The sequence below is a fragment of the Mangifera indica genome, chromosome 5 (assembly GCF_011075055.1).
Source record: "Mangifera indica cultivar Alphonso chromosome 5, CATAS_Mindica_2.1, whole genome shotgun sequence".
Classification (NCBI taxonomy): domain Eukaryota; kingdom Viridiplantae; phylum Streptophyta; class Magnoliopsida; order Sapindales; family Anacardiaceae; genus Mangifera; species Mangifera indica.
The window spans coordinates 1662192-1686330 of record NC_058141.1 but is presented as its reverse complement, the minus strand read 5'-3'; the positions used below and the strand labels follow the sequence as shown (position 1 = coordinate 1686330).

The window sequence follows — 24139 nt, the reverse complement described above, 5'->3', positions numbered from 1 at the left end:
ATTCATCTCAAATAAAATTTATCATTTTAGCGCCCTTTGTCCAACTCAGTTACAAAAATTGTTGAGGAATAGATGATAAAATGATTATAGTGAGTCTCAATCTGAGTTAAGATTAAATAAGGGTAGATTGAGATCAATTTAAGGTCCATTAGTTAATGCTCAAATTTGATTTTAAATTCAATTAAAATTAATTTAAAATCAAATATTTGAATAGACTCAATTATAAAAACGAACCCATTTCTTAATAAAAATGAACTCATATCATATACAATCTTAAATTACTCATCTTTTGTTGATATATTAATTGATACAAATACTTATGTTACTGATGACAATAAAATTATATATATAAATAATATGTTATTATGTGATTAAATGTTATCTATCTTTAATTTAAAATTAATAATTATATAATAATATATCATTATTTGTGTATAAAATTGTATATATTATTTGTACATATAATATTAAACAATCCATGTTGTTTAATAATGGGCCTAAAAATCGATTAGTCTGTACCATTACCTAATAACACCCTAACGGGACTCCATTGTTTTATTTTTACATGAATTTTTTCAGCAAATTGTTTTTGAATGGATGAAAGCAAAAAGCAAAAAAAAAAAAAAAAAAAAAACAGGCTATTCAATCCATTGAAATTAAGAAATGATCAAATAAATTCAATTAATAAAATGTTTATACGTGATTGATTGAATTTGTTCATCTTAATTATTTTAAAAAATAAATTTAAAATTTATTTTGATATTTATTTTAAATTTTTTGATGTGTTATTTATTATTTTTATAAAGAGTAAAATTACAATTACATATAAGAATAAATAAAATGAACTAAGATAGATGGTAACTTCCCTCTTTAATTATAATATAATAATAAAAACTATTTGTACTTATTTTAAATATATATACATCTATATGTGTTATCATATGATTGAATGATTTTGAATAAAAAATAAAGTAACACTTAATTATATGATGACATATATAAGTATGTATACATTTGTATATTTAAAGTGAATACACATAGTATTACTTATAATATAAATAAGTATAATATAAATAGGGATGACAACAAGGTAGGAAAAGGCCAAATTTTTCATTTCCTATCCATGCAAGATGAAAACATACGAGAATTACCACAATCCATAATTCAGATCACCAAATCACAATAGTATTTCTTGATAATAAATTTTCAAATTGTCATCCATTCAAAGAGAATCAAGTTGATTAATATTCTCTAGTTATAATCAATGTTTTAATTAAATCTGTCACACTTATGAAACTCTCTAATTAATTACTTACCAAAAAAAATTTTTTTGATCAAAAGCAAAAAAAATAAAAATGTTGACTCTAACTGATAATCTTCTTCAATCAAACTCATAAAATCATGAAGTTGATCACCCCGCTCTTTTCAAGATTACTAATGAAATCTTGAGTAGCATCTTCACCAAAAGGAATACAGTCTTCAAAATAGTGCCTTTAATGTCATCATACTTTTGTAGACTTTTGGGTGGAGTTGTTATAATAGATTATTGGTTGGACCTTCACGTCAACTTATTACTCTCGTGAACTCTTGGGTGGGGCAATAGGCTACCAATTGGACTTTTATGTCAACTAGTCACTCTCGTGAACTCCTTATTGAAGTTGTTGCAACCGGACTCTAAGAGCATAGTTAAGTACTATGAACCTTCCATTCCAAAAACTAATTTAAAATGTAAGATATTGTTGTTGGAATATCTTATATGGATACACATTGATTATGTTTTTATTTGATTAAAATAAAATTGGGTAAATGTATAGTCCAAAATTAGTTTATTAAGTATTATGTAATCATATTGTAAAAGACCTATTACACTACATATTGAGCTTTTCAGTTTGAGTGATAAGTGTGAGTTGTTGTAGTTTATTGAGATTTTAATAGGAGAGCCTTATAAACTTATTATAAAAGGGTTTGGTCTCTTTCCTAAAACAAACAGAGCAATACATACCCATTCCAAAATATCATGTTTTTGTTGATTGTTTTTGGGAAGGAAGACCAGTTTTGCTGATTAACAATCAATCAAAGGTTCTTACATCAATTCTATCTGCTTTGGGAAATGGTTCAATCATATTTGTCTAAAATCCTATCAAGTCAATTACAGTGTTTTATAACCTGGTGTATAATGATTTTGCATGTGATTTGAAATTACAGTGTAAAGAATTGCTTTAGGCAATTTATTGATGTCTATGTAAGATTTATTTTATATAAACTGAATAAAATAAATCAGTCAACTACAATTCTAAGATATACGCACAAATTATAAAACACTAAATTAAACTTTAGGATTTTAGGAATACCTATAGATGGTTATACAATTTGAATCCATAAAGCATCTGAAATTACCTGTTGAAATCACCCTTCGATGTAATTTGGTTTTCTACTCTAGAAACCTCCCTCAATAACAACTTTGAATGGGTAAGTTATACTACAGTTGTACTGCATTAGGTTTTGGAATAGAGACCTAACTAATATATAGTAAGTTAATTGACCCTCCATCAAGGTCTAATAAATTTTAAGGCCTACACTTATTTTATCTATTAAGATCATGATCTTTAAGTGTATTAAGTTTATCCTTATTACCCGATTTTATTAAACCAAAGTCATAATTAATGTTAGCATACATTAGAAAATTTCTGATATTCTCCCACTTAGGTAATAGTAATTATTTTTATTTTATTTTATTTTAAGAAAAGAACAACAATTTTGACTCTCAAGTAATCAATATTTTAACTTTAAATGGGCATAATTTTAGAAAACAAAATAGTTCAAAGATAAATTACACTTTAATAAACAATCCAGTTAATATGATCACCAATAATGAACTAAGACATAACTTATGTCCTCTATCAACACAAGATCGTCTTTGATTACAATTACTAATAATCAAATCAATACGGATCAAATATGGGAATGTGACAGAAACAACACCCAATAAAGTGATTACAAATATGTATTGTCTTTGTCATTCCTCTTTATAATTTCTCTTTAACCTTTATATTTCAAAAGAAACAAGAGAAATCTCTTTGATTCTAACGAAGCTTGTATGTTTCAACCTTACTCAAGACTCACGAAATATACACATACAACTGTTATACTTAAGAGAAACTTTATCTTGAAACAAATGTTGTACCTTAACCGTATATATGCGCATACATTCATAGATAAATAAATATGCCTATAACATTCCTGATTCAATAACTTAACCCACTGTCAAGATATTGTCCACTCTGAACACACAATCCATCATGGTTTTGCTTTTAGGCTTTATAATCCAAAATATGTCTTAATAGTTTAAGGAGCACATATGCTATTTAACTAGTCAAATTCTCCCACCCCCAACCGATGTGAGATATATAAATAGAGTACAGATAGATCCAACATCTTTTTCGTGTTTTGTAAACATGAGATTTGTCTAAGGATATCACATATACCCCTTTATGGGACTCAACGTCCTCGTTAAGGTTTGTCCTACCATTGTTCAAGGGGATCTTAAGGAAATTAAATTTCTTCTAAGTTTAGGTACCAACCTGACATTATCCAAAATTTTAATAAAACCATATGACATTTTAAACTTTATGCTACCTACTCCTTTTACATTACATAATTCATAATTACTTATTAAGAATTTCCACCATTACTATACTCGATATTAACAAACCAATCTAATCTAGGTGTTATATGAAATGTATAGCTAAATATATTATGCACTCATTATTGGAGACTCTCTTAGTTGACAAAAACACCTCTACACTATTATAACTATCTAGAATGTTTGCAATTTCATGGTTACCATTATTTCTAGTGTGTTGTTTCTTCTTATTAGGACAATTTCTTTTAAAATATCCTTCTTTGTGATAATGCCAATAAGTTTTTTCAGTTTTAGACTTAGACCTATGACTTTTTATCTTTAGAATGATTTCTTTTGTCTATTCTAGCTTTAATTTGGATACCCTCGTTAACAAATTTTCTATAAATTTTATCTCTAAATCCTTAGATCTTAAATCACCTAGAGCATCCTCTAATGATCGTGATTCTCTACTATACTTAATGGAAACTTTTACATTTTTAAAGGAACCAGTTAAATAATAATTATTATAGCTTAATTTTCACAAGATATTTTTTCATCTATATTAGTCAAACTAATAGTAATCTTATTAAATTCACCTAAATTGTTAACTAATGATTTAGTTGAATCTATCTTGAAACCAAATAATTGTTCTTTTGGATAAATTTTATTAGTCAAGGATTTAGTCATAAATAGAGACTTCAATTTTAACCAAACCTTGGCAATAATATTTTCCTTTTTTATTTGTCTAAACACATTATCTAACAAGTGCATAGTCAAAATACTATAGATAGTTTCTAATACCTCAATCTTCTCAAAGGAAAACATTTCTTTAGGAAGGGCTTCTACTCCACCAAGAGCCTTAAGCACACTTTTGGTGCACCAAGACAACATGCATCTTTTTTCTTCACATGTTGAAATCCTCCTTTCCATCAAACCTTTTGATGTCAATTCTTGTTTGACTCATTCTTGGTCTTGTAAGACTATTCTCATTCCTTTTTGGAAAACAAGAAATACAAAGAACCATAAAAACAGGCAAACAAACATATCCAATATATCAAAATTTAAAAACAAAAATGAGGCGATAATAAGAAAAAGCTCATATACCACTTGTTAGTTTTTGAGTTAAGGATCAATTTCACCCATTATTTAAAAAATACATGCAAGTAAGATAGAAAGATAAGAGAGATACTTGGTTTGGGTTTCTTGATTAAAACCCTACATCCAAGGCAAAAGGTATTCCCTATAGTCAAATCCACTTATCAATATAAGAATATAGTTTACAATACAATTAAAAACCTTTGATATAAGACACAATATTACTATAACCACCTCGAAAAATAGCTTATCAAAGACTTAACTTTTAGACCTCACCAAGACAAACAATTAGAGCTAGTCACGGTTCATGAACCAACGGTTTCGGTTCGAAACCATCGGTTCACGGTTCAAAAAAATAAAAACCATGAACTGGAACCGTTACAGGACGGTTCATAATCTGTTTGGAACCGACGGTTCCAGTTCATGGCCTCGATTTGAAACCAACATTAAACCGTCGATTCTGATTCATGACCCTGATTTATTTTTTTAATTAATAATTATAATAATTAAGAATAAAAAATTAAAAAAGCTTAGATTTAATTTTTCAATTAAATTTTCTACATATCCTCTTGAGATTTAAAAGAATCAAAGTCTATGTGGTTTTATTTACTATTTTTCAAGAATGAATAAAATAAATTATATAATTAATTATGAAAGATAATGAAAAAATAATAAATAAAATTAATTATAGAGATAAATTCTATAATTAATTATGAAATTGTATAATAAAATAATTATTAAATTATAGAAATTAAAATTAGAATTGATAAAAAAAAGGGGGAATTTAATTAAATTTGAGATAATTTAATTAAAAGATTTGGAGAGTATTAGAAATTGAGAGAATAAAAAATGAGAAATAAAATATTTGAAAGATTGAATAATATTTATAAGTAAAATTTTATATTAAAAAATTTATAAAAAAAGCCAAACAGCCATATTTTACACATTTGCAGGGACCCGGTCCCTGCAAATGTTTAAAAGCAGCCATATTTGAGATTTTGCAGGGGACCCGGTCCCTGTAAATGTTTAAAATATGGCGGTCCCTTGCAAACATTTGTCGGTTTATGTAAAAAAATACCAGTTTATGAATTTTTGAACAGTCGGTTCATGAACTGGCCATGAACCGATGGTTTTATGATTCAAAAATATTGAAATCGAATCGAATCGTTAAAAATTGGTTTTGATTCTGGTTCATACCGGTTCCGGTTTTGAACGGGCCGGTTTCAGTTTGATTCACGGGCCGGGCCAGGACTACAGACAACCGATTGAAGAAAACAATGATTTTTCGTTGATATACAGTAAACCCTAACGAAGCAGAAAGAGAGTGCAAAATAGAGTAAACAAGAATGTAAAAAAAAGTACAGACACAGGAGAAACCTGGGTCTTTTTACCTAGTAAAAAAATATCCCCGGCAAAATTATAGATCTTGCCTTGCACTAATTTACTCAGTAACCCTTGCTTTGATAAATGACTCTTATACCCTCAATGTGAAAGTCTAAGACAATTATATCACAATTATGGAAGAAATTAGACAAATTACTCATTGGTTGTTAGTTTCAATGTCAGAAGAGATTTTTCCAATTATTTCTAAGTGTCATGGTAGTGAGATTTGGTGCATGCTTGAAAAAGAATTTATTAGTGCCTCCAACACACAAATCTTACATCTCAGGAATTTGTCACACACTACCAAAATAGAAAACCATTAGTGATGTTCTAACATGGGGTGGTCATGTCATTAGTGATGAAGAATTGATAAATATATTGTATACTAGATGATCTAGGACCAAAATACGATACCACATCATTTATGTGTCCAATTAAAAAAGTGTGTATACATAGTTTTATGAAAACAAATACATTGTTAGTCAAAATATATACCTTAAAATTGTATAGAAATTTATTATTTCTATACAATTTTTCTATCAACCAAATAACTGCTCAAGAAGTATCACCTCAATGAAGCCAATTTAAGTAACAACGATCAATGAATAGTTACAATAACAATGACCACATATAGCTCCAGTCTGCTAACCATCAAGAGGCACAAACAAACCTTCCATCTTATAGTAGAGAGGAGAACTCACCTGAATAGTAACTATTTAAGAGGATTTTCCTATTGTTCCCCTTCATGTCAATGAGGGAAAAATATTTCTTCCTTCTCAATTAGTATAATAGAGCTGACAGTTTTTCATACATCGACCCCTTTAACCTAACACAACATGACATGAACCTAACCTAACACAACAAAACATATTTCGAGTTAACCAAACACAAGTCAAAACTAAGTTAGGTTGTGTTTGGATTGACACAAAAACAATCCAAATGTTTAGAGAAATATTATTATACTAAAATTTATGAGTGGTAGATTAAAGGAATGTTGAATTATAAGTATCAGATTGAAGCACAATATTCTTTAATTGTAATATCATCTAAATAATACACCATGGATGTATGTTTTTCAATTATTAAATTGAATCACATTAAAAATTTTAGTCTTCTTAATTATTTCTCTTTTCATTTTATATTTTAGTGGAAATTAGGATTCATTATCAAATCCTAATTGCTACTATTGTAACCTTTCTTGTATAAGATTCCAAATTATGTACTTCAATCAACACATGTATATCTTAGGTTATAACTAGGGTTGGATTCAAAGTGAGTTTGTTTGAGCTCAAAATGAGCTTTGTTCAAACAAGGCCAAAACAAACATGGTATGAATGAACATGGGCCCGGATATGAGTGAGGGAGTAATAAGGAAAAAATATACGAACTTGAACCCAAACAAGGGTTGTGCAGCTGAATGAGCTGAGCATGGCTTACTTGTGTTAAAAATATGTGTCTATTCTTTGAAACGACGTTGTGGCCAAAAATTGAGAAAAACTTGCGCCTAAGCTTAAAGTCCTAAACTAAAATACGTATCACTATCAAGTTGAAAAAATCAAACATAAAGTCATCGTCGCGCAACTCACCAAGCCTTCAAGTTCAAGCTTTGTCAATTGTCACTGACGCTGCGTGACTCACCAGTGTGGCTCCACCTCTGCTACTGAAGCTCTTGACGTCATTTTAGTTCTCCTTTCACAAAAGTCACCGCCTCCTCTCCCATATTTGCTAGTTATTGCGTTTCTCAAGCATTGCTCCGACGATTCTCCAGCAATCTTGTAGCATTCGACGACTTCAACAGAGTAATTTCTATTTTTTTGTCTTACTAAGTTTATTTTTTATTTTGAGGTTGTGAGAGAGATGAAACAAAGAGAGTGAGTGTGTGTTATTTTGTTGCTTGTATAAATAATACATTATACATGTAATTTGTCATAGGCTATTTGTTTATGTTTTTGTTACTTGTATCATACAGAAAGATGCCCTATACAAGTTGTATGTTATTTTCCAAAATGATAGATTTTATTGTTTATGCTTTTGCTACTAAACTATTCTTTCTGTTTGATTTTTGTTGTCTGATATAGTTAAGGAATGATACATCTAGTAATTTCTATTTTTCGTCTTCCCTACATTTGAAATGAGTTTCCACCTTGGCTATTCTTTCTGTTTGATTTTTGCTACCAAACTATTTTATAAGGAAATAATGAGTTGCTAAACTATTGTTACATGCTGCCAAACTATATTTTGAGGAAACCAACTTGGCACCTTGCCTATTTTTAATCTAATAGTAGTTATGTTAAAGTTTGGATTCTTGATAAATTTTTTTCATTATATAATCCAGATGCAACGAAGAAATATTAGTTGAGGTTCCTTTCATTTCTCAACTACAATCGGAAAAAAAATACCGGTTTATTAAGGGCATTAAAGCAGAAGGGAATAACAATTTAGGAACCTCGATTATGTGATTTGTAGATGATATAAAAGTAGAAACTACATTTATAGAAGATTATAAAAGGTCTAATGATGGTGAAAAAGATATCAATGAATAAGAAGATATAATATTTGAAGGGAAATCTACTTTACCTACTCCTCCAGTTATCTCACCAGCAAGAAGAGAAAGACCTTTGTTGTTTGGTAGTGCTTTCCTAGAGACATGATTATAACGGTAGGGGATACACGATTTGCTATATATAAGTTTTGTAACAAAATGTTGAAGCTACAGAAGACACATTCAACAACACACCTTTCTTGCCATATAAAACAATGTCTCGAAAGAAAGAAGGCAATAGGAAAACAAAGTGCTTCGAAGGTACAAATGTTATCAGGATTTTAGCCAAGAGAAAAATTTCCTAGCCCCCCCAATCATGAGAATGAACACAAAATATAATCACATAAAGGTATGACTTAAATACTTAAGTAACTTGTTTGGTTATTTACGATGAGCTTTATTCTAATTTTGTAAAATAATTAACTAATATTGTGATTCAATATGCAAATCCATGAGGCACTGGCTTACAATAATTTGATTAACAAATTATCATTCTCTTTTAATGAGCATATATTGGCTTCAACTATTTTTATAGTATTCTACAATCGTTATACAAAAGAATTGGTGGAAAACAAGCCAAATCTAACTGTGATTGAGTTATACAAGCTAAAGCCAAATAATTGAAGAAACTCTTTAAAGAGTTAAAAAGGATAAGTGTGACAACAGATTTATGGAAGTCAGATGCACAAAACATCAAATATGTGGTCATCACCATGTATTAAGTGGATCAAGAATGGACATTAAATAAACATATTATTAGTTTTGTCCATATGCCTCCCCCAAGAAACGGGAAAACTTGTGCGCAAGCTATATACAATTGCTTCAAAGAATGGGGTATTCAAAACAAGGTAAAGTTTAATGTTATTTTGCTTATACACACACACACACACACACACACACACACACATATATATATATATATATATATATATATATATATATCTTGATTGATAAGTGACAACGCTTATAAACGTGTTAATTTTATGTTAACAAGTGTACACTATTATTATGGACAATGCATCTATGAATGACAAGTGCATAAAATCATTGGAGAATAATTTTAAGATGGACATATCATTGGTTTCCGGGGGAAAGTTATCTCATGTTTGGTGCATGACTCACACTGTCAATCTGCTTGTTCAAGATGGTATAGGTGAGATTAAAAATATTATTGATAAAATAAAGGATAGTGAAAAATATGTGTGTGCTAATGAAGTTAGGCAGGGAGACTTTGCAAATACTATGAAAATATGCGGGATTAAAGAAAGGAAATTGGTTTTAGATTGCCCCACCAAATGGATCAAGACCTATAATATGCTTAATATAGCGTTGATTTTTCAAGAAGTCTGGCCTTGAATATATCCCAGGATGGAAACTATTTACAATATTTACTAAAAAGGAATGGATAGAACAAATTGGCTATAGTTTGTGATTTTTTGAAAATATTTAATAATGTAAACAAATTAGTATTAGGAACTAATTATCCAACGACTAAATTATACTTTATGGAGGTTTTTAGAATTAAAAAAATTGTTAAAAGGTAGAGAATTTGATCATGCTATATGCTCATATATGTCTCGGATAATGTATTGTAATTGCTTTTAGGTAACAAAATACTTAATAATTCTCTCTTAAACTTATTTGCCTTTACAAAATACTCAGATAATGTAATGTAATTGCTTGATATATATTGGGCATACTAGTCATCCTGAAGTCACAGTTCTCAATCCTCAAGATGCTATTCAACATTTACACAATCACCAATCCATGCCCCAGTAGTCCAGCGGGAAGGGAGGCGAAGGCCCAAAATTAAACCAAGGCAGATAATATTTTTTATTTTTTTACAATGAAACTTATATTCGTATGCATATTAGCTTTTGAATTGGGGCAAATTGTGTAAGGTCAAGATATGTTTGGTGTAGTCTTTATTAGTTTATGGAATGTGCAATCCAAAACGAAATATTGAAAAATTCAGAATTTGAAATGAGTTTGCAATGTGAGCCCAAAGCCGAGCCTTATAACTGAACCAAATCGAACATCTCGTGAAAATCTAAGTCAAGTCTGACTTGTCTATACAAACCCAAACTAAGTGTAAATCAATCATGAATTCTTAAATCGCGAAACGAGTCTAACACAAACTAGTGTTACACCACACTAAGCAAGCCCAAGCCAAGCTTGAGGTTCAACCTTCAGAAAATGAGTTGAGCCCTGTTTGGGCTCGACTCGTCTCGTATCCACCCTAGTTATAACACATTGCCATATAAGTTTTTTTAGAAGTCTTCTCAGTAATTATAAACAAAAACCACATTTGATGGATCAATGAATGTGAGTGTTATAAAACTTATATGGCAATACGTGTACATGCCGACGACGCAATTTACCATAACGATTTTTATTTTGCCAAGTACAATGACAGCTCAGGATTTGGTCTAAAAGAAAAATAGAAAATATATTTGTCTATTCGACGACCAAAACAGATTCATTAGCAAATTAGAATGAGTGATGAGTATAATTAATTATGTTGCTGGATTCCGCTTCATGGCCAGTCCAGATAAGATTTGCTAGAAAAATATCAAATATTTTAATAGAGTTTCCTTTTACATATATTACATTTGACTTTATAGTAGTTTATAAAATTAAAAAAAGCTAAATAATTGCGAAAAAGCTGGATATTAGGGATGATCTAAAGTCTTACGTAATTGGGTTCCATTAACAAACCATACAATTACGTTGAGGTGGATTTATAATTAGTAAATGGAAATAAAGCTGGATATTATGCATGCATTGATTGTAAGTCATGCTCAAACCTATGAGTTAAAACTATTTTAACTTTAATTCAATTTGGTTCAAATCTTTTTTTATAATTAAACACAATTCTTAAAGTTTTGGTCTATTACGATCAAATTTTCTATTGTTTCAAATATTAGGAAAATCTTTCCCAAATTCAACTCGTGTTAGGTGAATGGTTTCATAAGACAACTAATTGTTCGGTAATCACACTCCACACTGTTTTTAGTTAGTCTATTTTCCCCTTGACAAAAGTAATTTAAGATTTTAAAATCAATAAAATTATGACTTGAGTTTATAATTTCGATTCATGATTTGAATTCGTAACTTATTAACCAAATGATGCCATTTTATTTAATAATGTGTAACAATGTTATTTTAACGATTATTTAATATAATTCGAATTGAGTCACTAGTCCAATTCAAATCGAATAACACCATCTACCTAGCTCGCAAGTTAGACCTAGTCGAACTCTCTCTAGTTGAATTCAGCTTGGTTTCAAAATGAGGCAAACCTCTTGTATGAAATTCAATTTAACTTTGAACTAAATAAATTTAAATCAAACCAAATCAAATCAACTTTCAAGCCCACAATAACTCGGTTTAAATCTAACCCTAATTAAATGATCTAAAAACTTTAAATTTTTTTTGGCAAATCATTCTAGAATGGATTAAAAAAAAGCGAAAAAACTAACATGTAAATTTATAAAAGCCATTGAAACTGAGAAATAATCAAATTAATTCAAATAATTTGATTTTTATATGTAATTGATGGAATTTGTTTATCTTAATTATTTTAAAATAAAATTAAAATTTATTATATGAAAAAAATATAAATTTAAAATTTATAAAATTTATTTATTCTAAATAGATTGTGTTTAAAATTTTTTGATGTTTTATCTAATATTTTTATAAATAGTAGAATTGAAAGTAAAAGTAATAATAAGTGAACCAATTATATTGGTGACTTCCCTCTTGAATTATAATATAAAGGCCAAAGGGCTAGTTCTCACCCAAGTTTTATCCTAATCTGAAAAGCATTCCTATAATAGATGAAAAACTCAAATACTCATCTATTCGTTAACTTCAATTAGAATATTCAGTTAGAGGCAACGGTAAATTTGTTATTTTACCCTAAACCCAAAAACCCTAAAAATTTATATTATTTTTCCCTTTTAATTTATAAAACTAACAATTTTCCCTATGATTAAGTTTTAAAAAACTGCATTTCCCCCGTAGGGTTTTTTTTTCTATCCTCGATGATCGGTTACAGTTCCCATTATCAACCAACCTTTCCACCATTTTCTTCTCCCTTGACCAATGTTCCCACTAGATCAATTTCATCGGACAAAGACGAACCTTCTTCGTTTGATGAAGACAACCTCATCTTTGTCTCTTTGACTAGATAAAGACAAATAATTTTCGTCCGACCAATAGATCAATATAAGAAGAATCTTAAAATCATTGTCCATAGGAAGAGAATCTAAGTCAATTAATATTTTGGGATTATAATCAATAATCAGATTGAAAGCCAAAAAAAAAAAAAAAATAGCTACTGATGATCTTCTTCAATGAAACTCATAAAATCATGAAATTGATCACCACACCCTCTTCATAAAGATCTTAGATGAAAACTTGTATAGCATTTTTACCAAAAGGAATATAGTCTTCAAAACAACGTTGTTGCTGTCACCATCACCACTGATTTTCATGATTTAAAAAATAGGGAAGTGATAATCATAATTGGGTTTTCTCTTATCTATGTCTCTTGTCAACCAGTAACTTTGGTGGACTCTTTGGCGAAGTTGTTGCAATGGACTATTAGTTTGACTTCCATGTCAACTGTTCACTCTCGTGAACTCTTAAGTGGAGGTGTGAAGTTATTGAAAACAGATTCTGATATTACTGTTAGGTGTTACACATGTGAAGAATCAAAATAGCAAGAATTAAGGAGCTTACTATGGGCAAAAATTATGTAATTATGTTATGGGCTGCTAAAATTATGCAAACAATCTTCTTTGTTAGGTAGATAATATATCTTAATTACTAAACATAGTTCATTATTGTAATATAAATAGGATGCATAAAGAACTATATGTGATATACAATTTGAGTATCTTCTTCTTGCATATTGATTTCCTCAAGTCATGAATATCATTTTATCTTTTTGATTAACATGGTATTAAAGCCAAGGTTCTAAGATTTTCTTTCAAGATTATTGAAATCTATTTGAGGAACATACTTTGGAGTATCATCAATCATACTGCAATCAACAAATACTAGTTACATTCGACGCTTCAAAGCATCAGTTTACTACCATTTGACACTTTGTGTTAAATCATCATCCACTCGACACTTTTTGTTGTTTTCTTTATTAAGATGGATTTTGAGAAATTAGAAAGTATATTAGTTAAATTTAATAGAAAGAATTATGCTTTATGGTAATTTCATTTTCAAACTTTTAAATTTGTTGAAGAAAAGGATTTGTCTAGAATCCTTGATGGATCCATAATTGAAAAAAAGAAGAAGGTTAATGGAAAATTAAAAAATCAGTTAGGGAGATAGATATATTAGAACTTTTTATGTCAAACTTTTGAAATTGTGGACAGAACCAAACATGATGTCAACTAATCTTATTTCTGGGTAAGCTTATGAAGAATTAAAGAAAGAAAGAGATTGTAGTAGAATCATGCAATTTCTTATAAAGTAGAGACTAGAATTTGTAAATGCTATTACAAAAATTATTGAATAAGGCATTAAGGAGATTGATAGTGTTCTTGGTAAACTCATTGGAAAGGAAACTAGGCAGAGTATACAAGTCATGTTAGATGCAAAAAATCACTCAATAGATACCTTTTTTTTTTTGGGCTTCTAATGACAAGTTTCAATCAAAACAAAGCATGATGATCACAATAATACCCAATGCAAGTATGGCAATGAAATTGGACATATAAGATCTCATTCCTAGAAGTAGAATATCTATAACTATTGCAAAAAGAATGGACATGTAATTCTTTATTGTCAATTGTTGAAGAATAAACAAAAACAACATGCATTCTTTACTGCAAGAGAGGAAAGATCCACTTCATATGCAATCATCTCTCACATTATTCAATAGATGATACAAGAATTTTTACAATCAACACTTACAGATGTTATCTTTTTTGCTTTCTTTACTATTGGCTTGTTAGGTAAAGGAATTAAAATCCCTTAGTTTATTGATTCAACCATGTTTAACCACATGTTTGGACAAAATCATGTATTTTCCAACCCTAAGTTATGTCTAACATACAAATCTGTTATCACAACTAATGAAAAAGAATTACGTACCTATTAAAGGTGTTGGAATTGTTCAATTAGTTGACAAAAATAAAACAACATTGGTTTTTCCTTATACCTTTTATGTTCCAAAATTGATTGCTAACTTAGTTTCCGTTGGACTATTAGTTGATCAAAATTGTTTCGTTAAATTTTCACCTTATGGTCATGATGTGCAGGACCTACAAACAAGTACAGTGATCGAGGAGGGGCATAAGCATGGACATTTGTTCCACATGAACTTTGATCCAAAATCTTTGTTATCTTTGTGTCTTTCAGCCTCTCCCTCTTTAAAATACTCATTAGTATATAAAATTTGGTGGCGTTTGTTTTTCTCCTTTTACCTATTTGTTTTAGGAAAAAGAAATTTTAGCACAATGGTCATTTCCACATACATCTGAATAAAATGGACCAATTGAAAGAAAACATCGTTATGTGGTTGAGATTGCCAGAACTTTTTTAATTGAATCTCACGTGCCTTCTAAATTTTGGGTGGAGGTCATTCATACAACTAGTTATTTAATTAACAACCAACATTGATATGTTCTTGTTCAAAAATCACCTTGGGCCTTTCTTCACAATAAATCCCTATGTTATTCTTGACTTTGTGGTTTTGGTTGCATATGTTTTGTTTTGCTTCCCTCACATGAACAACATAAGTTGTCAACTAAAGAAGTTAAATGTGTATTTCTTGCATATGTTGAGAAACAAAAAGGTTACATATGTTATGATCCTCAAAATAAATGCATTCATCTTATATCTCATCATGTTGTTTTCTTTAAAGATTTTTATTATTATTCCTCCTTAATATCACAAAGGTCTAGATAGTCCATTCCGTTCTTACCTACTTTTGCAGAATGCTTGCCTTTACAACAGAACTCAAGTGATGAAGAAAATGTCAATCCAAGTTCACTTGTGGAAACATCAACCATGTCCATTACCGATCACTTCCCTCAAGGTCTTAAAAGTAGCTCATCTATGTCCACTAATAGTTCAAGTGTTAATCCATCTTCATTTCATCGTTTTACTTGTTTGAATTTTAGTTAACCTGCAATTAGACATGGTTACTCACCTTAACGATATGGTCCATTCCCTTTTTTGTTTAACAATGTTAAGTCTATTTTAATTCCTTCTACCTACAAACAGGTAGTAAAGAAAACATGTTGGAGAAAAGACATGGAAGATAAGCTTTATGCACTTAAAGAAAATCAGACTAAGGACTTAATACCTCGGCCTATTGATGCTCTTATGATAGGAAATAAATGGGTATATAAGATAAAAATGAAGTTGGATGGAACTCTTGGCAGGCATAAAGCTCATTTGGTTTCTCAAAGGTATTAGCCAAATATGTGGTGGATTATGATGAAACATTTTCTCTGGTGGCTAAAATTACTATTATTCGAACTCTTTTTGCTATTGCATTTGCCAACAAGTGGTGTTTACATCAGATGGATGTAAAGAAAATCCTTCTTCAACGGCATTTGAAAGAGATTGTTTACATGGAACCACTTTGTGGTTTCAATTTTCCTTACTCCAATTTAGTGTGTAAACTTCATTAATCTCTCTATGATTTAAAACAAGCTCCATGAGCTTGGTTTAACAATTTTTGTTATACCATTTGCTCGGTTGTGTTTTTAAAAAGTTCTAAAGATTAATCATTGTTTACTAAGCACTCTACGAATTGCATAATCATTATTATTCTCAATGACAAAGACATTGAAAAGTTAAAGAAACTTCTTCACACTTCATTTCACATGGCGGATCTCAAAACTCTAACCTATTTTGAGGCTTGAAAGTGAGATCTTTTAATGGTGGCTTGTATCTTAATCAAAGAGAATACACAGAAGACTAGATCAAGTTAGCTAACTTGATTGACACCAAAATTTGCATTACACCTAATAGTGTATAACCTAAAGCTAACCTAACTTGTATCCAATCCTTATTTGTATAGACATCTAGTAAATAGTCTTATCTATCCCACCATCACTTGGCCATATATTTCTTTTGTAGTAGAAGTTGTCAACCTTTTGTTTCTAATCCTCGTCATCTTCATCTTATCGCGCTTCATGTATCATTTGATATCTTAAAGGCATACTTGATTGTGGTTTATTTTTTCCCTCATAAAACTCTTGTGATCTTATTGCACACATTTGCTACTACAAATTATGTCAGATGTCTTGACACTAGACACTTAACTAATGAATGGTGTGTATTCTAAGGCTTCTCACTGATCTCATGGAAATGCAAGAAACAAGAAAAAGTTGTCAAATCCTTTACTAAAGTAGAGTATCAATCTATGTCATCAGTTAGCTCTAAAATTGTGTAGTTGAAACATCTTCTCTTGAAATTTGGCATATCTTACTCTCAGCCTGCACTTCTATACGTCGACAATACTAATGCAATCCACATTGCTACTAATTCAATGCATCATGAACAAACCAAATATATAGAAGCGGACTGTCATTACATTTGTGAACTTATGCAAGACAAAACTTTGGTCCTTTCTCATGTGTCTTCTCATGATTAGTTTGCTAACTTGTTCACCAACCTTATGGCTTCTCATCATTCTTATTTGGCAAACATATTTAACGTTTGTTGATTTTCCACATTAATTCAAGGGGGGGATGTGAACATAATCAGAATAGTAAGAATCAAAGAGCTTAATTATGGGCAAAAATTATGTAGTTATATCATTAGCTGTAAAATTGTGTATAAAATCTGATTTATTAGATGAATAATATCTCTTAATTAATATACATAGTTCATTGTACTACTATAAATAGGATGTACATAAAACTAAATGTGATATATAGTTTGAGTATCTTCTTTTTACAAATTGATTTCCTTGAGTTCTAAATAACTATTTATATCTTTGATCAACGACATAAACCTCCAATTCTTAAAAACTAGTTTAAGGGATGAGATTATATTATTCATATACACTTATTATAATTATCAGTATCATATGATATATGATATGTATCTTATGTTACGATACAATACAAGAGAAAGATGATACATAAATGTATCGTATAATGTAACACGATACATTTTATCGTATGATATAATTGGACACAATTAATTAATTATTCTCATGGAACGAGTGGTACAAGATGCATACAAGGAAACTCTAATAAAATATTACATATTTTCTAACAAGTCAATCTTGACTCCTCGTGAAGATGTGTCTAGGAATATCATTTAATTATTAATTAAAAAAAATGTGTTGATACATCATGTCATAGACATGGCAAATGGCCCTGGTCGGTCGTGACCCCAACTCAAAGCACACCAAAATGACTCGACCTAAAAAGACAGCTCTCCATTGTAAGGGGCTATGCCAGGCCTATAGGCCTATAGGGTCAAGCCTTGGGCTTGGGCATCAGGCCCACAGGCTGGCAGGCCTAGCCTGCATACTGTACAAATTGAATTTTAAAAAATAAATAAATGAATGAATTAAACCTTATAATTGGGCTACAGCCCAGCTAGCGGTCATTTGGAAATTTAAATTTTATATACATTCTTTTGGTTTCTTTTCCATATAAATCCACCCTTCCCGACTCTCTAAACCATACATATCCAATCTAATTTCTCAATCTTTCTCTATATTCTCTTTTTTCAATCTCTTTTACGTTCATCATTTTCTTTATTCAACTTTAATATTTCAATTTTAGTCTCAATTTTTCTTTACATTCTATTTATTCAATTTTTGTATTAATTTTTTTGGTCTTTGATAAATTTTTTTAAAAATAAATATACTAATATATTAATATAAATTTTTTTCCAAATTAATACAACCAAAGATTGTAAATTGTAAGTCGATCCTCCAAATCACATTTTGTTTATATTTTTAAATGATATACAATTATTTTAAATTATTAATCATCATATCTAATTAAAGGAAATTCTTTAATTTATAGATGCTGTCGTGATAGACTTGCCTTTTTTAACTACATTTTCATCGCTAACCTCACACTTGAGTTGGAACAACTATATTTCATACGTTTCACCAACAAGAAAAACTGACTAACTCACATATTTGGTCTTCAGACAGTGTCACTTATAATTTTTGTTGTACCTCTTACTATCACCATTCTCTTAATATTTATTAACAACATAATTTCTTTTTTGTTTTTAAAATTTTGTTAATTATTATTTCTATTTAAAATATTGTAATAATGAAATAACTTAATCTGCTCTAAATGAAAAAGGGTGTGCAAACGATTAGAATGACTTAACTTTATAGATTCAATTGCTCGAGAATGGGTGTAGTGTAAATAGTATAACAGAGATCGTGTAATTAAAAAATTGGAAAATCTTTTCCAAATTCAACTCAATCATCAATCAAAAATTGAAAAATTGCGGCGGAGAATCAAGCAGAAAATCAAGATTATCAATCAAGCAAATAATCATCAATCAAGATCAAGCAATCCCACCAATCAAATAAACAATCAATCATCAATCAATTTCATAAATTAAGAAATCAATTAATCATAAAGTTAGACAATTAAGAAATTAATTTTTTGCTTTTTTTTCTTTTTGTACCTCATTGTATACTAGTATAAATGCTAGTATTTTGTACATTAATTTACACACAAGAAATGCAATTCTTTTATATTTTTTAGTGACACTACCGGTGCGCTGCTACTTCGGTGCAACTTTGAAGACGAGTTCCCAGAACCTGAAGTCGTTGTAGATATCTCTTTCAATGCCATTAAGAGTGAGTGTCATATGCTCGTCATCTGCCTCAACTTTCTCCTTGAAAATCCCAGATTTCCCTTCTGTCAATGCATAAATATATTATGAGAGATAATGTATAGGGGTAGTAAAATTTGAACGATAAATTTTCACAATTTTCAATACAAAAATTTGTTTAGAATGAGGTTGACAACGACATTGTACAAAAATGGTGGACGTAAATGAAGTTGGATTTGATGGCTGCAGCTGAACAAAGTTCAGTTTAATATGGGTTTGAATTCAAAAGAATCAATTTGGAATCCATTCAGTTTGAGGTTATAGTGTTGAGACATTAACTTAGTTCAAAAATAATTTCATTTTGGATTTGATCAAAATTGTTTTAAACTTGAATGTTCAAATTAACTCGAACTTGATTTGTTTTAATGAAAATAGACCTAAAACTTGGCCCGCACTTAACTTGTTTAATCCAAACCTAAATTTCGAATCCAACCCTAAATGAGATTTATATTTTAAGAAAACATGTACATTCACAAAAGAGATGAAAGGCAAAAATTTTATTTTCATTTTATATAATATTAAGTTATGTATACATAATCTTACCGACTGTGTCGTTCCAGATTCTGATGGAGCCGTTGGTCTCCCAGTCACCTTCACGAATCAGAACACCCTGAATGTTTGAAAGGGAGGCGGTGGGGAGATGAAAGCATTCAAATTTCCATACCTTGTAGAATTTTTCAGCAGGTGCTTCGATTTCTACTTCCCTCTCCACCTTACCACTAAGCCCCGCCATTGTTGAATTCAGTTCAATCTCACACGCACACAATATTACACAGGAAGATGTGCTTCAAAAGCATGATTTGGGCTCTCTTTATATATTCAGTTCAATCAATTTTAATTTTAATTTTGACCTGTTAGTATATAAAGGTGTAATTGGAAGGTAATCAAACCTTGAGGGACTGAAATGTAAGTCAGGAAATGTAGTGGGCTTAAATGCCACTTGACAATAACTAAGGCGGGAATTGGTCATCCCAACCACACGTATATAAAGCGGTGGTCACGTGTAATTGTATTTTAAGCATCTTAATAAAATTTACTCTCTCTATCTTCTACATTCCAGAGAGTTCCTCACTCTCTTTCCCATTCATCTTATTTCGTTCATTTTCATCGTAGAACTAGGGTTGGCTTCCTGTTACATAAATCTGTTATCGTTTCACATATCCTGTCATGGTATCAGAGCTGAAGACTCACATCGTCAGATCTAGACCTGTGGAGAAAGAAAAAGAAGATTGAGATATCAACAAAATCACTGTAACAATGATTCTCCTTTCTTTATATATATGTGTTTGTTGATTTCGTTTAAGATCTGTATGGTTCTAATACACATGCATGTTTCTTTATATGTTTAGTATGCAAGATTTCAGATCTGGTTCATTATAATATGTTTGCATGTTACCTCAGTTTTGATATCGTTGTAGATCGGTGTGATATAGTTGTAACAATGATTCTCCCTTCTTTATATATCTGTGTTTGCTGATTTCGTTTAAGATCTGTATGGTTCTAATACACATGCATGTTTCCTTATATGTTCAGTATGCAAAATTTCAGATATGGTTCATTATAATATGTTTGCATGTTACCTCAGTTTTGATGTCGTTGTAGATCGGTGTGATTCTAATGCACTGGATTTTTTGTGCTGTTTGTTTTTTTTTTTTTTGGATATAAAATTTCAGATCTAATTCATTGATAACATGATTGCATGTTTCCTCAGTATCGTTATCTCTGTAGATTGTTGTGAGTTCAATATACCACAAATTTTTTTCACAAAGTATCAGATCTGGTTCATTATAACATGTTTGCATGATTACCTCGGTTTGATATCCTTGTAGATCTGTGTGATTCTAATCTACTGGAATATTTTTATTGTTTGCTCAATTCTTTCTTAGGATGCAAAGTGTCAAATCTGATTCATTGATAATATGATTGCATGTTTTTTTTCTCTCAAGATTAGTATCCCGGTAGATCTGTCTGACTCTAGTAAACTACAATATTAGTTGCTCTTTCTTTGTTCAGATCTGATTCCTATAAAATGTTTGCATGTTATCTCAGTGTTGATATCCTCATAGATCATTAGTTCATTATCATTTGTCAACTAAGTTCATTATTAAAATTGCATTACTTAAAAACTAGATTTTGTTGTGATACTGTAATTTTTCTTTGGTATTGTAATCAATGTGTAACCTGCTTCCTAGTTACTAAAACTGGCAACCCGAGGATGCAATGCTACTAGCACGAAAGAGGAGGTTTATTTAAAACCTCATTCCCTCTAGTATAACAAAGTTCTGTAACTTTGATGCAGATTATAATAATGATTATAATAGCACTAAAACTGCAATTTTTTGTTCATGCTATTGGTGCTTGCAGTGTATGTTGAACAATATAAGTTTTGTTATTTGTTGGTGCATTGTAGCTGTAATCCTGGTTTTTGGTGTTCATCCTGTTAAGCATTCATAACTCTGCTCCTATGGAAAGCTCAACCAGTTCTATTGCAGAGGGTATCTCTACTAGTGTAGGAACCTCTAGTTGCTCTTCTCATTTACAATCCATTAATCCCAAACTGGATAAATCCAATTTCAATTTTTGGAGGTCACAAGTCTTGTTCACTGTTGGTGCCCATGGTCTAGATAGTCACCTTCTAGGTTTCTTAACCTGTCCTCCTCCATACATACAAATTCAAACTGAAGATCAACTAATAATCAAGAAACCAAATCTTGAGTACTCACTATGGCAAAAGATTGATAAACAGTTAATGAGTTGGCTTCTGTCTTCTATCTCTGCATACATGTTTAGGGTCATATCCAAATGTCAACATGTTCATGATCTATGGGTTACTCTGGAAAATGAATTCCCATCTGAGTCCAAATCTTAACTCTTGCATGTTAAAAATCTAATGCAAAACACAAAAAAGAACAATATAAGCATTACTGAGTACTTTGAGAAGATGAAGGAATATGCTGAGGTCCTTATGTCTGGAGGACATAATGTTACAGATGATAAGGTTTTAAGTCTTATTTTAGACGAGTTAGACTCTGACTATGACTCGACTGTAGTTACTCTTAACTCTAGAATTGAGTCTAAATATGACAAACCTACCCTTCAAGATGCTCAATACCTGTTACAAAAACATGAACTCAGACTTGCTAAAGCTCAGCAATCCCTCACATCTAATGTGTCTCTTGACTTTCATGGGGCTCATACTGTCAATCTAACAAAACCCTTAGAACAATTACCTGTACCAACCATAAACAGTCACAAACTGTCTCTCATCCCTACTGAAGTTAACAAACATTCATACACTGAAAACTATGTCTCATCTGGCCCCGTGAATTATAGTCAACACACCTACAACAAAACTTCACTAACCTACTATAATCAGACACATTTTACTGGTCCTCTTAATTTTAGGTAGTCTAGTTAGAACATTTCATTATTTCAACCTTATAATGGTCCTACTAGGGGTAAAGGAAGAAGTGGAGGAAGAGGTTGTGTTATCTATCAACTGTGTAATAAACCTGGGTATTCTACAATTCAATGTTATCATAGATATAATCCCAACTACAGCACTCAAAATATCATGCCTCAATTCTATCCTGGTCTTGTTCCACTAACTCAACCTCATTACTCTCAGCCTGTGTCCTTATATCACAATACCTATCACCATTCAAAGCAATCTCAGCCAGTGTCAATTCCACACACATCTCAGTTTCACAATCCTGGCACTACACAAACACCTCCTAATGTACATCAAACATATCTTACACAGAACTATCTTCAACCCAGTGTCACTCCTCACAATATTGTCAGAGACCTTCCAACACTACTCCAGGGATCCCAAATACACCTATAGCCAGTGTAACTGCTCTTCAAGATGATGCTTGGTTTATTGATTCAAGAGCTACTGATCATGTAACTGTTGACCCCTCTCAACTTGCAACAACCTCCACTTATCAAAGCACTGACTAACTTCAAGTGGGAAATGGTGAGAATCTTCATATTTCTTATATTGGTCAGTTAGTCTTACCTAGCTTTATTCACAACAAAGTTGTGCACTTGAAAAATGTACTCTGTGTCCCTCATATCACTAGGAATCTCTTTAGCATATCCAAAATCACCAAATGACAATAATGTTCTTATTGAAATCTCAGTTGACAAATGTGTGATTAAAGATAGACTAAGTAATGTTATCTTATTGCAGGGAACCCTTAGAGATGGCCTCTGTATGCTTTCTTTGCCCAAGCCATCTAGTTCCTAAACTAAAGACAAGACAAACATTGATATTGGCTCAAAGGAGTTCATATATCCCTGTCTGTAGTCTAAACAAAATAAATACATCAACAAATCTTTCTACTCTGTAATTCATAAGGATAATGACTCCAGTAATAATAATAACAATACCATTGTCAAAAATAAACAATCTCTGTCTAATAATGTTGATAGTGTGCATTGTAATTCTGTTCATGATACTGATGGCTGCTCTAATAATGTTGATAGTGTTCATTGTAATTCTATTAATTATACTGATGGCTCTAATAATGTTGATAGTATTCATTGCAATCCTGTTCATGATACTGATGCTTCTAATGTTAATTCTCTTAAGAATCAAACAACTAAGGATACAAACTGTCAAGCAGCTAGTA

The 24139-nt window shown here is 30.6% G+C and overlaps 1 protein-coding gene across 1 annotated transcript; it reads right to left on the bottom strand.

The window, feature by feature from the left end:
- Window positions 1-19391: 19391 nt before the first annotated feature.
- LOC123217646 (MLP-like protein 328) lies at window positions 19392-20235 on the bottom strand. Its single transcript, XM_044638736.1, has 2 exons — window positions 20046-20235; window positions 19392-19528 (listed from the first exon to the last, which is right to left on the bottom strand). Exons 1-2 carry the CDS (start codon window positions 20233-20235, stop codon window positions 19392-19394), a joined length of 327 nt encoding a protein of 108 aa, XP_044494671.1.
- Window positions 20236-24139: the final 3904 nt, after the last annotated feature.

Coding starts and splice junctions, on each gene's coding strand:
- LOC123217646 (XM_044638736.1), bottom strand. CDS start 20,235: ATGGCGGGGCTTAGTGGTAAGGTGGAGAGGGAAGTAGAAATCGAAGCA. Junction 19,529..20,045: donor AATCTGGAACGACACAGTCG/GTAAGATTATGT, acceptor ATGCATTGACAG/AAGGGAAATCTGGGATTTTC.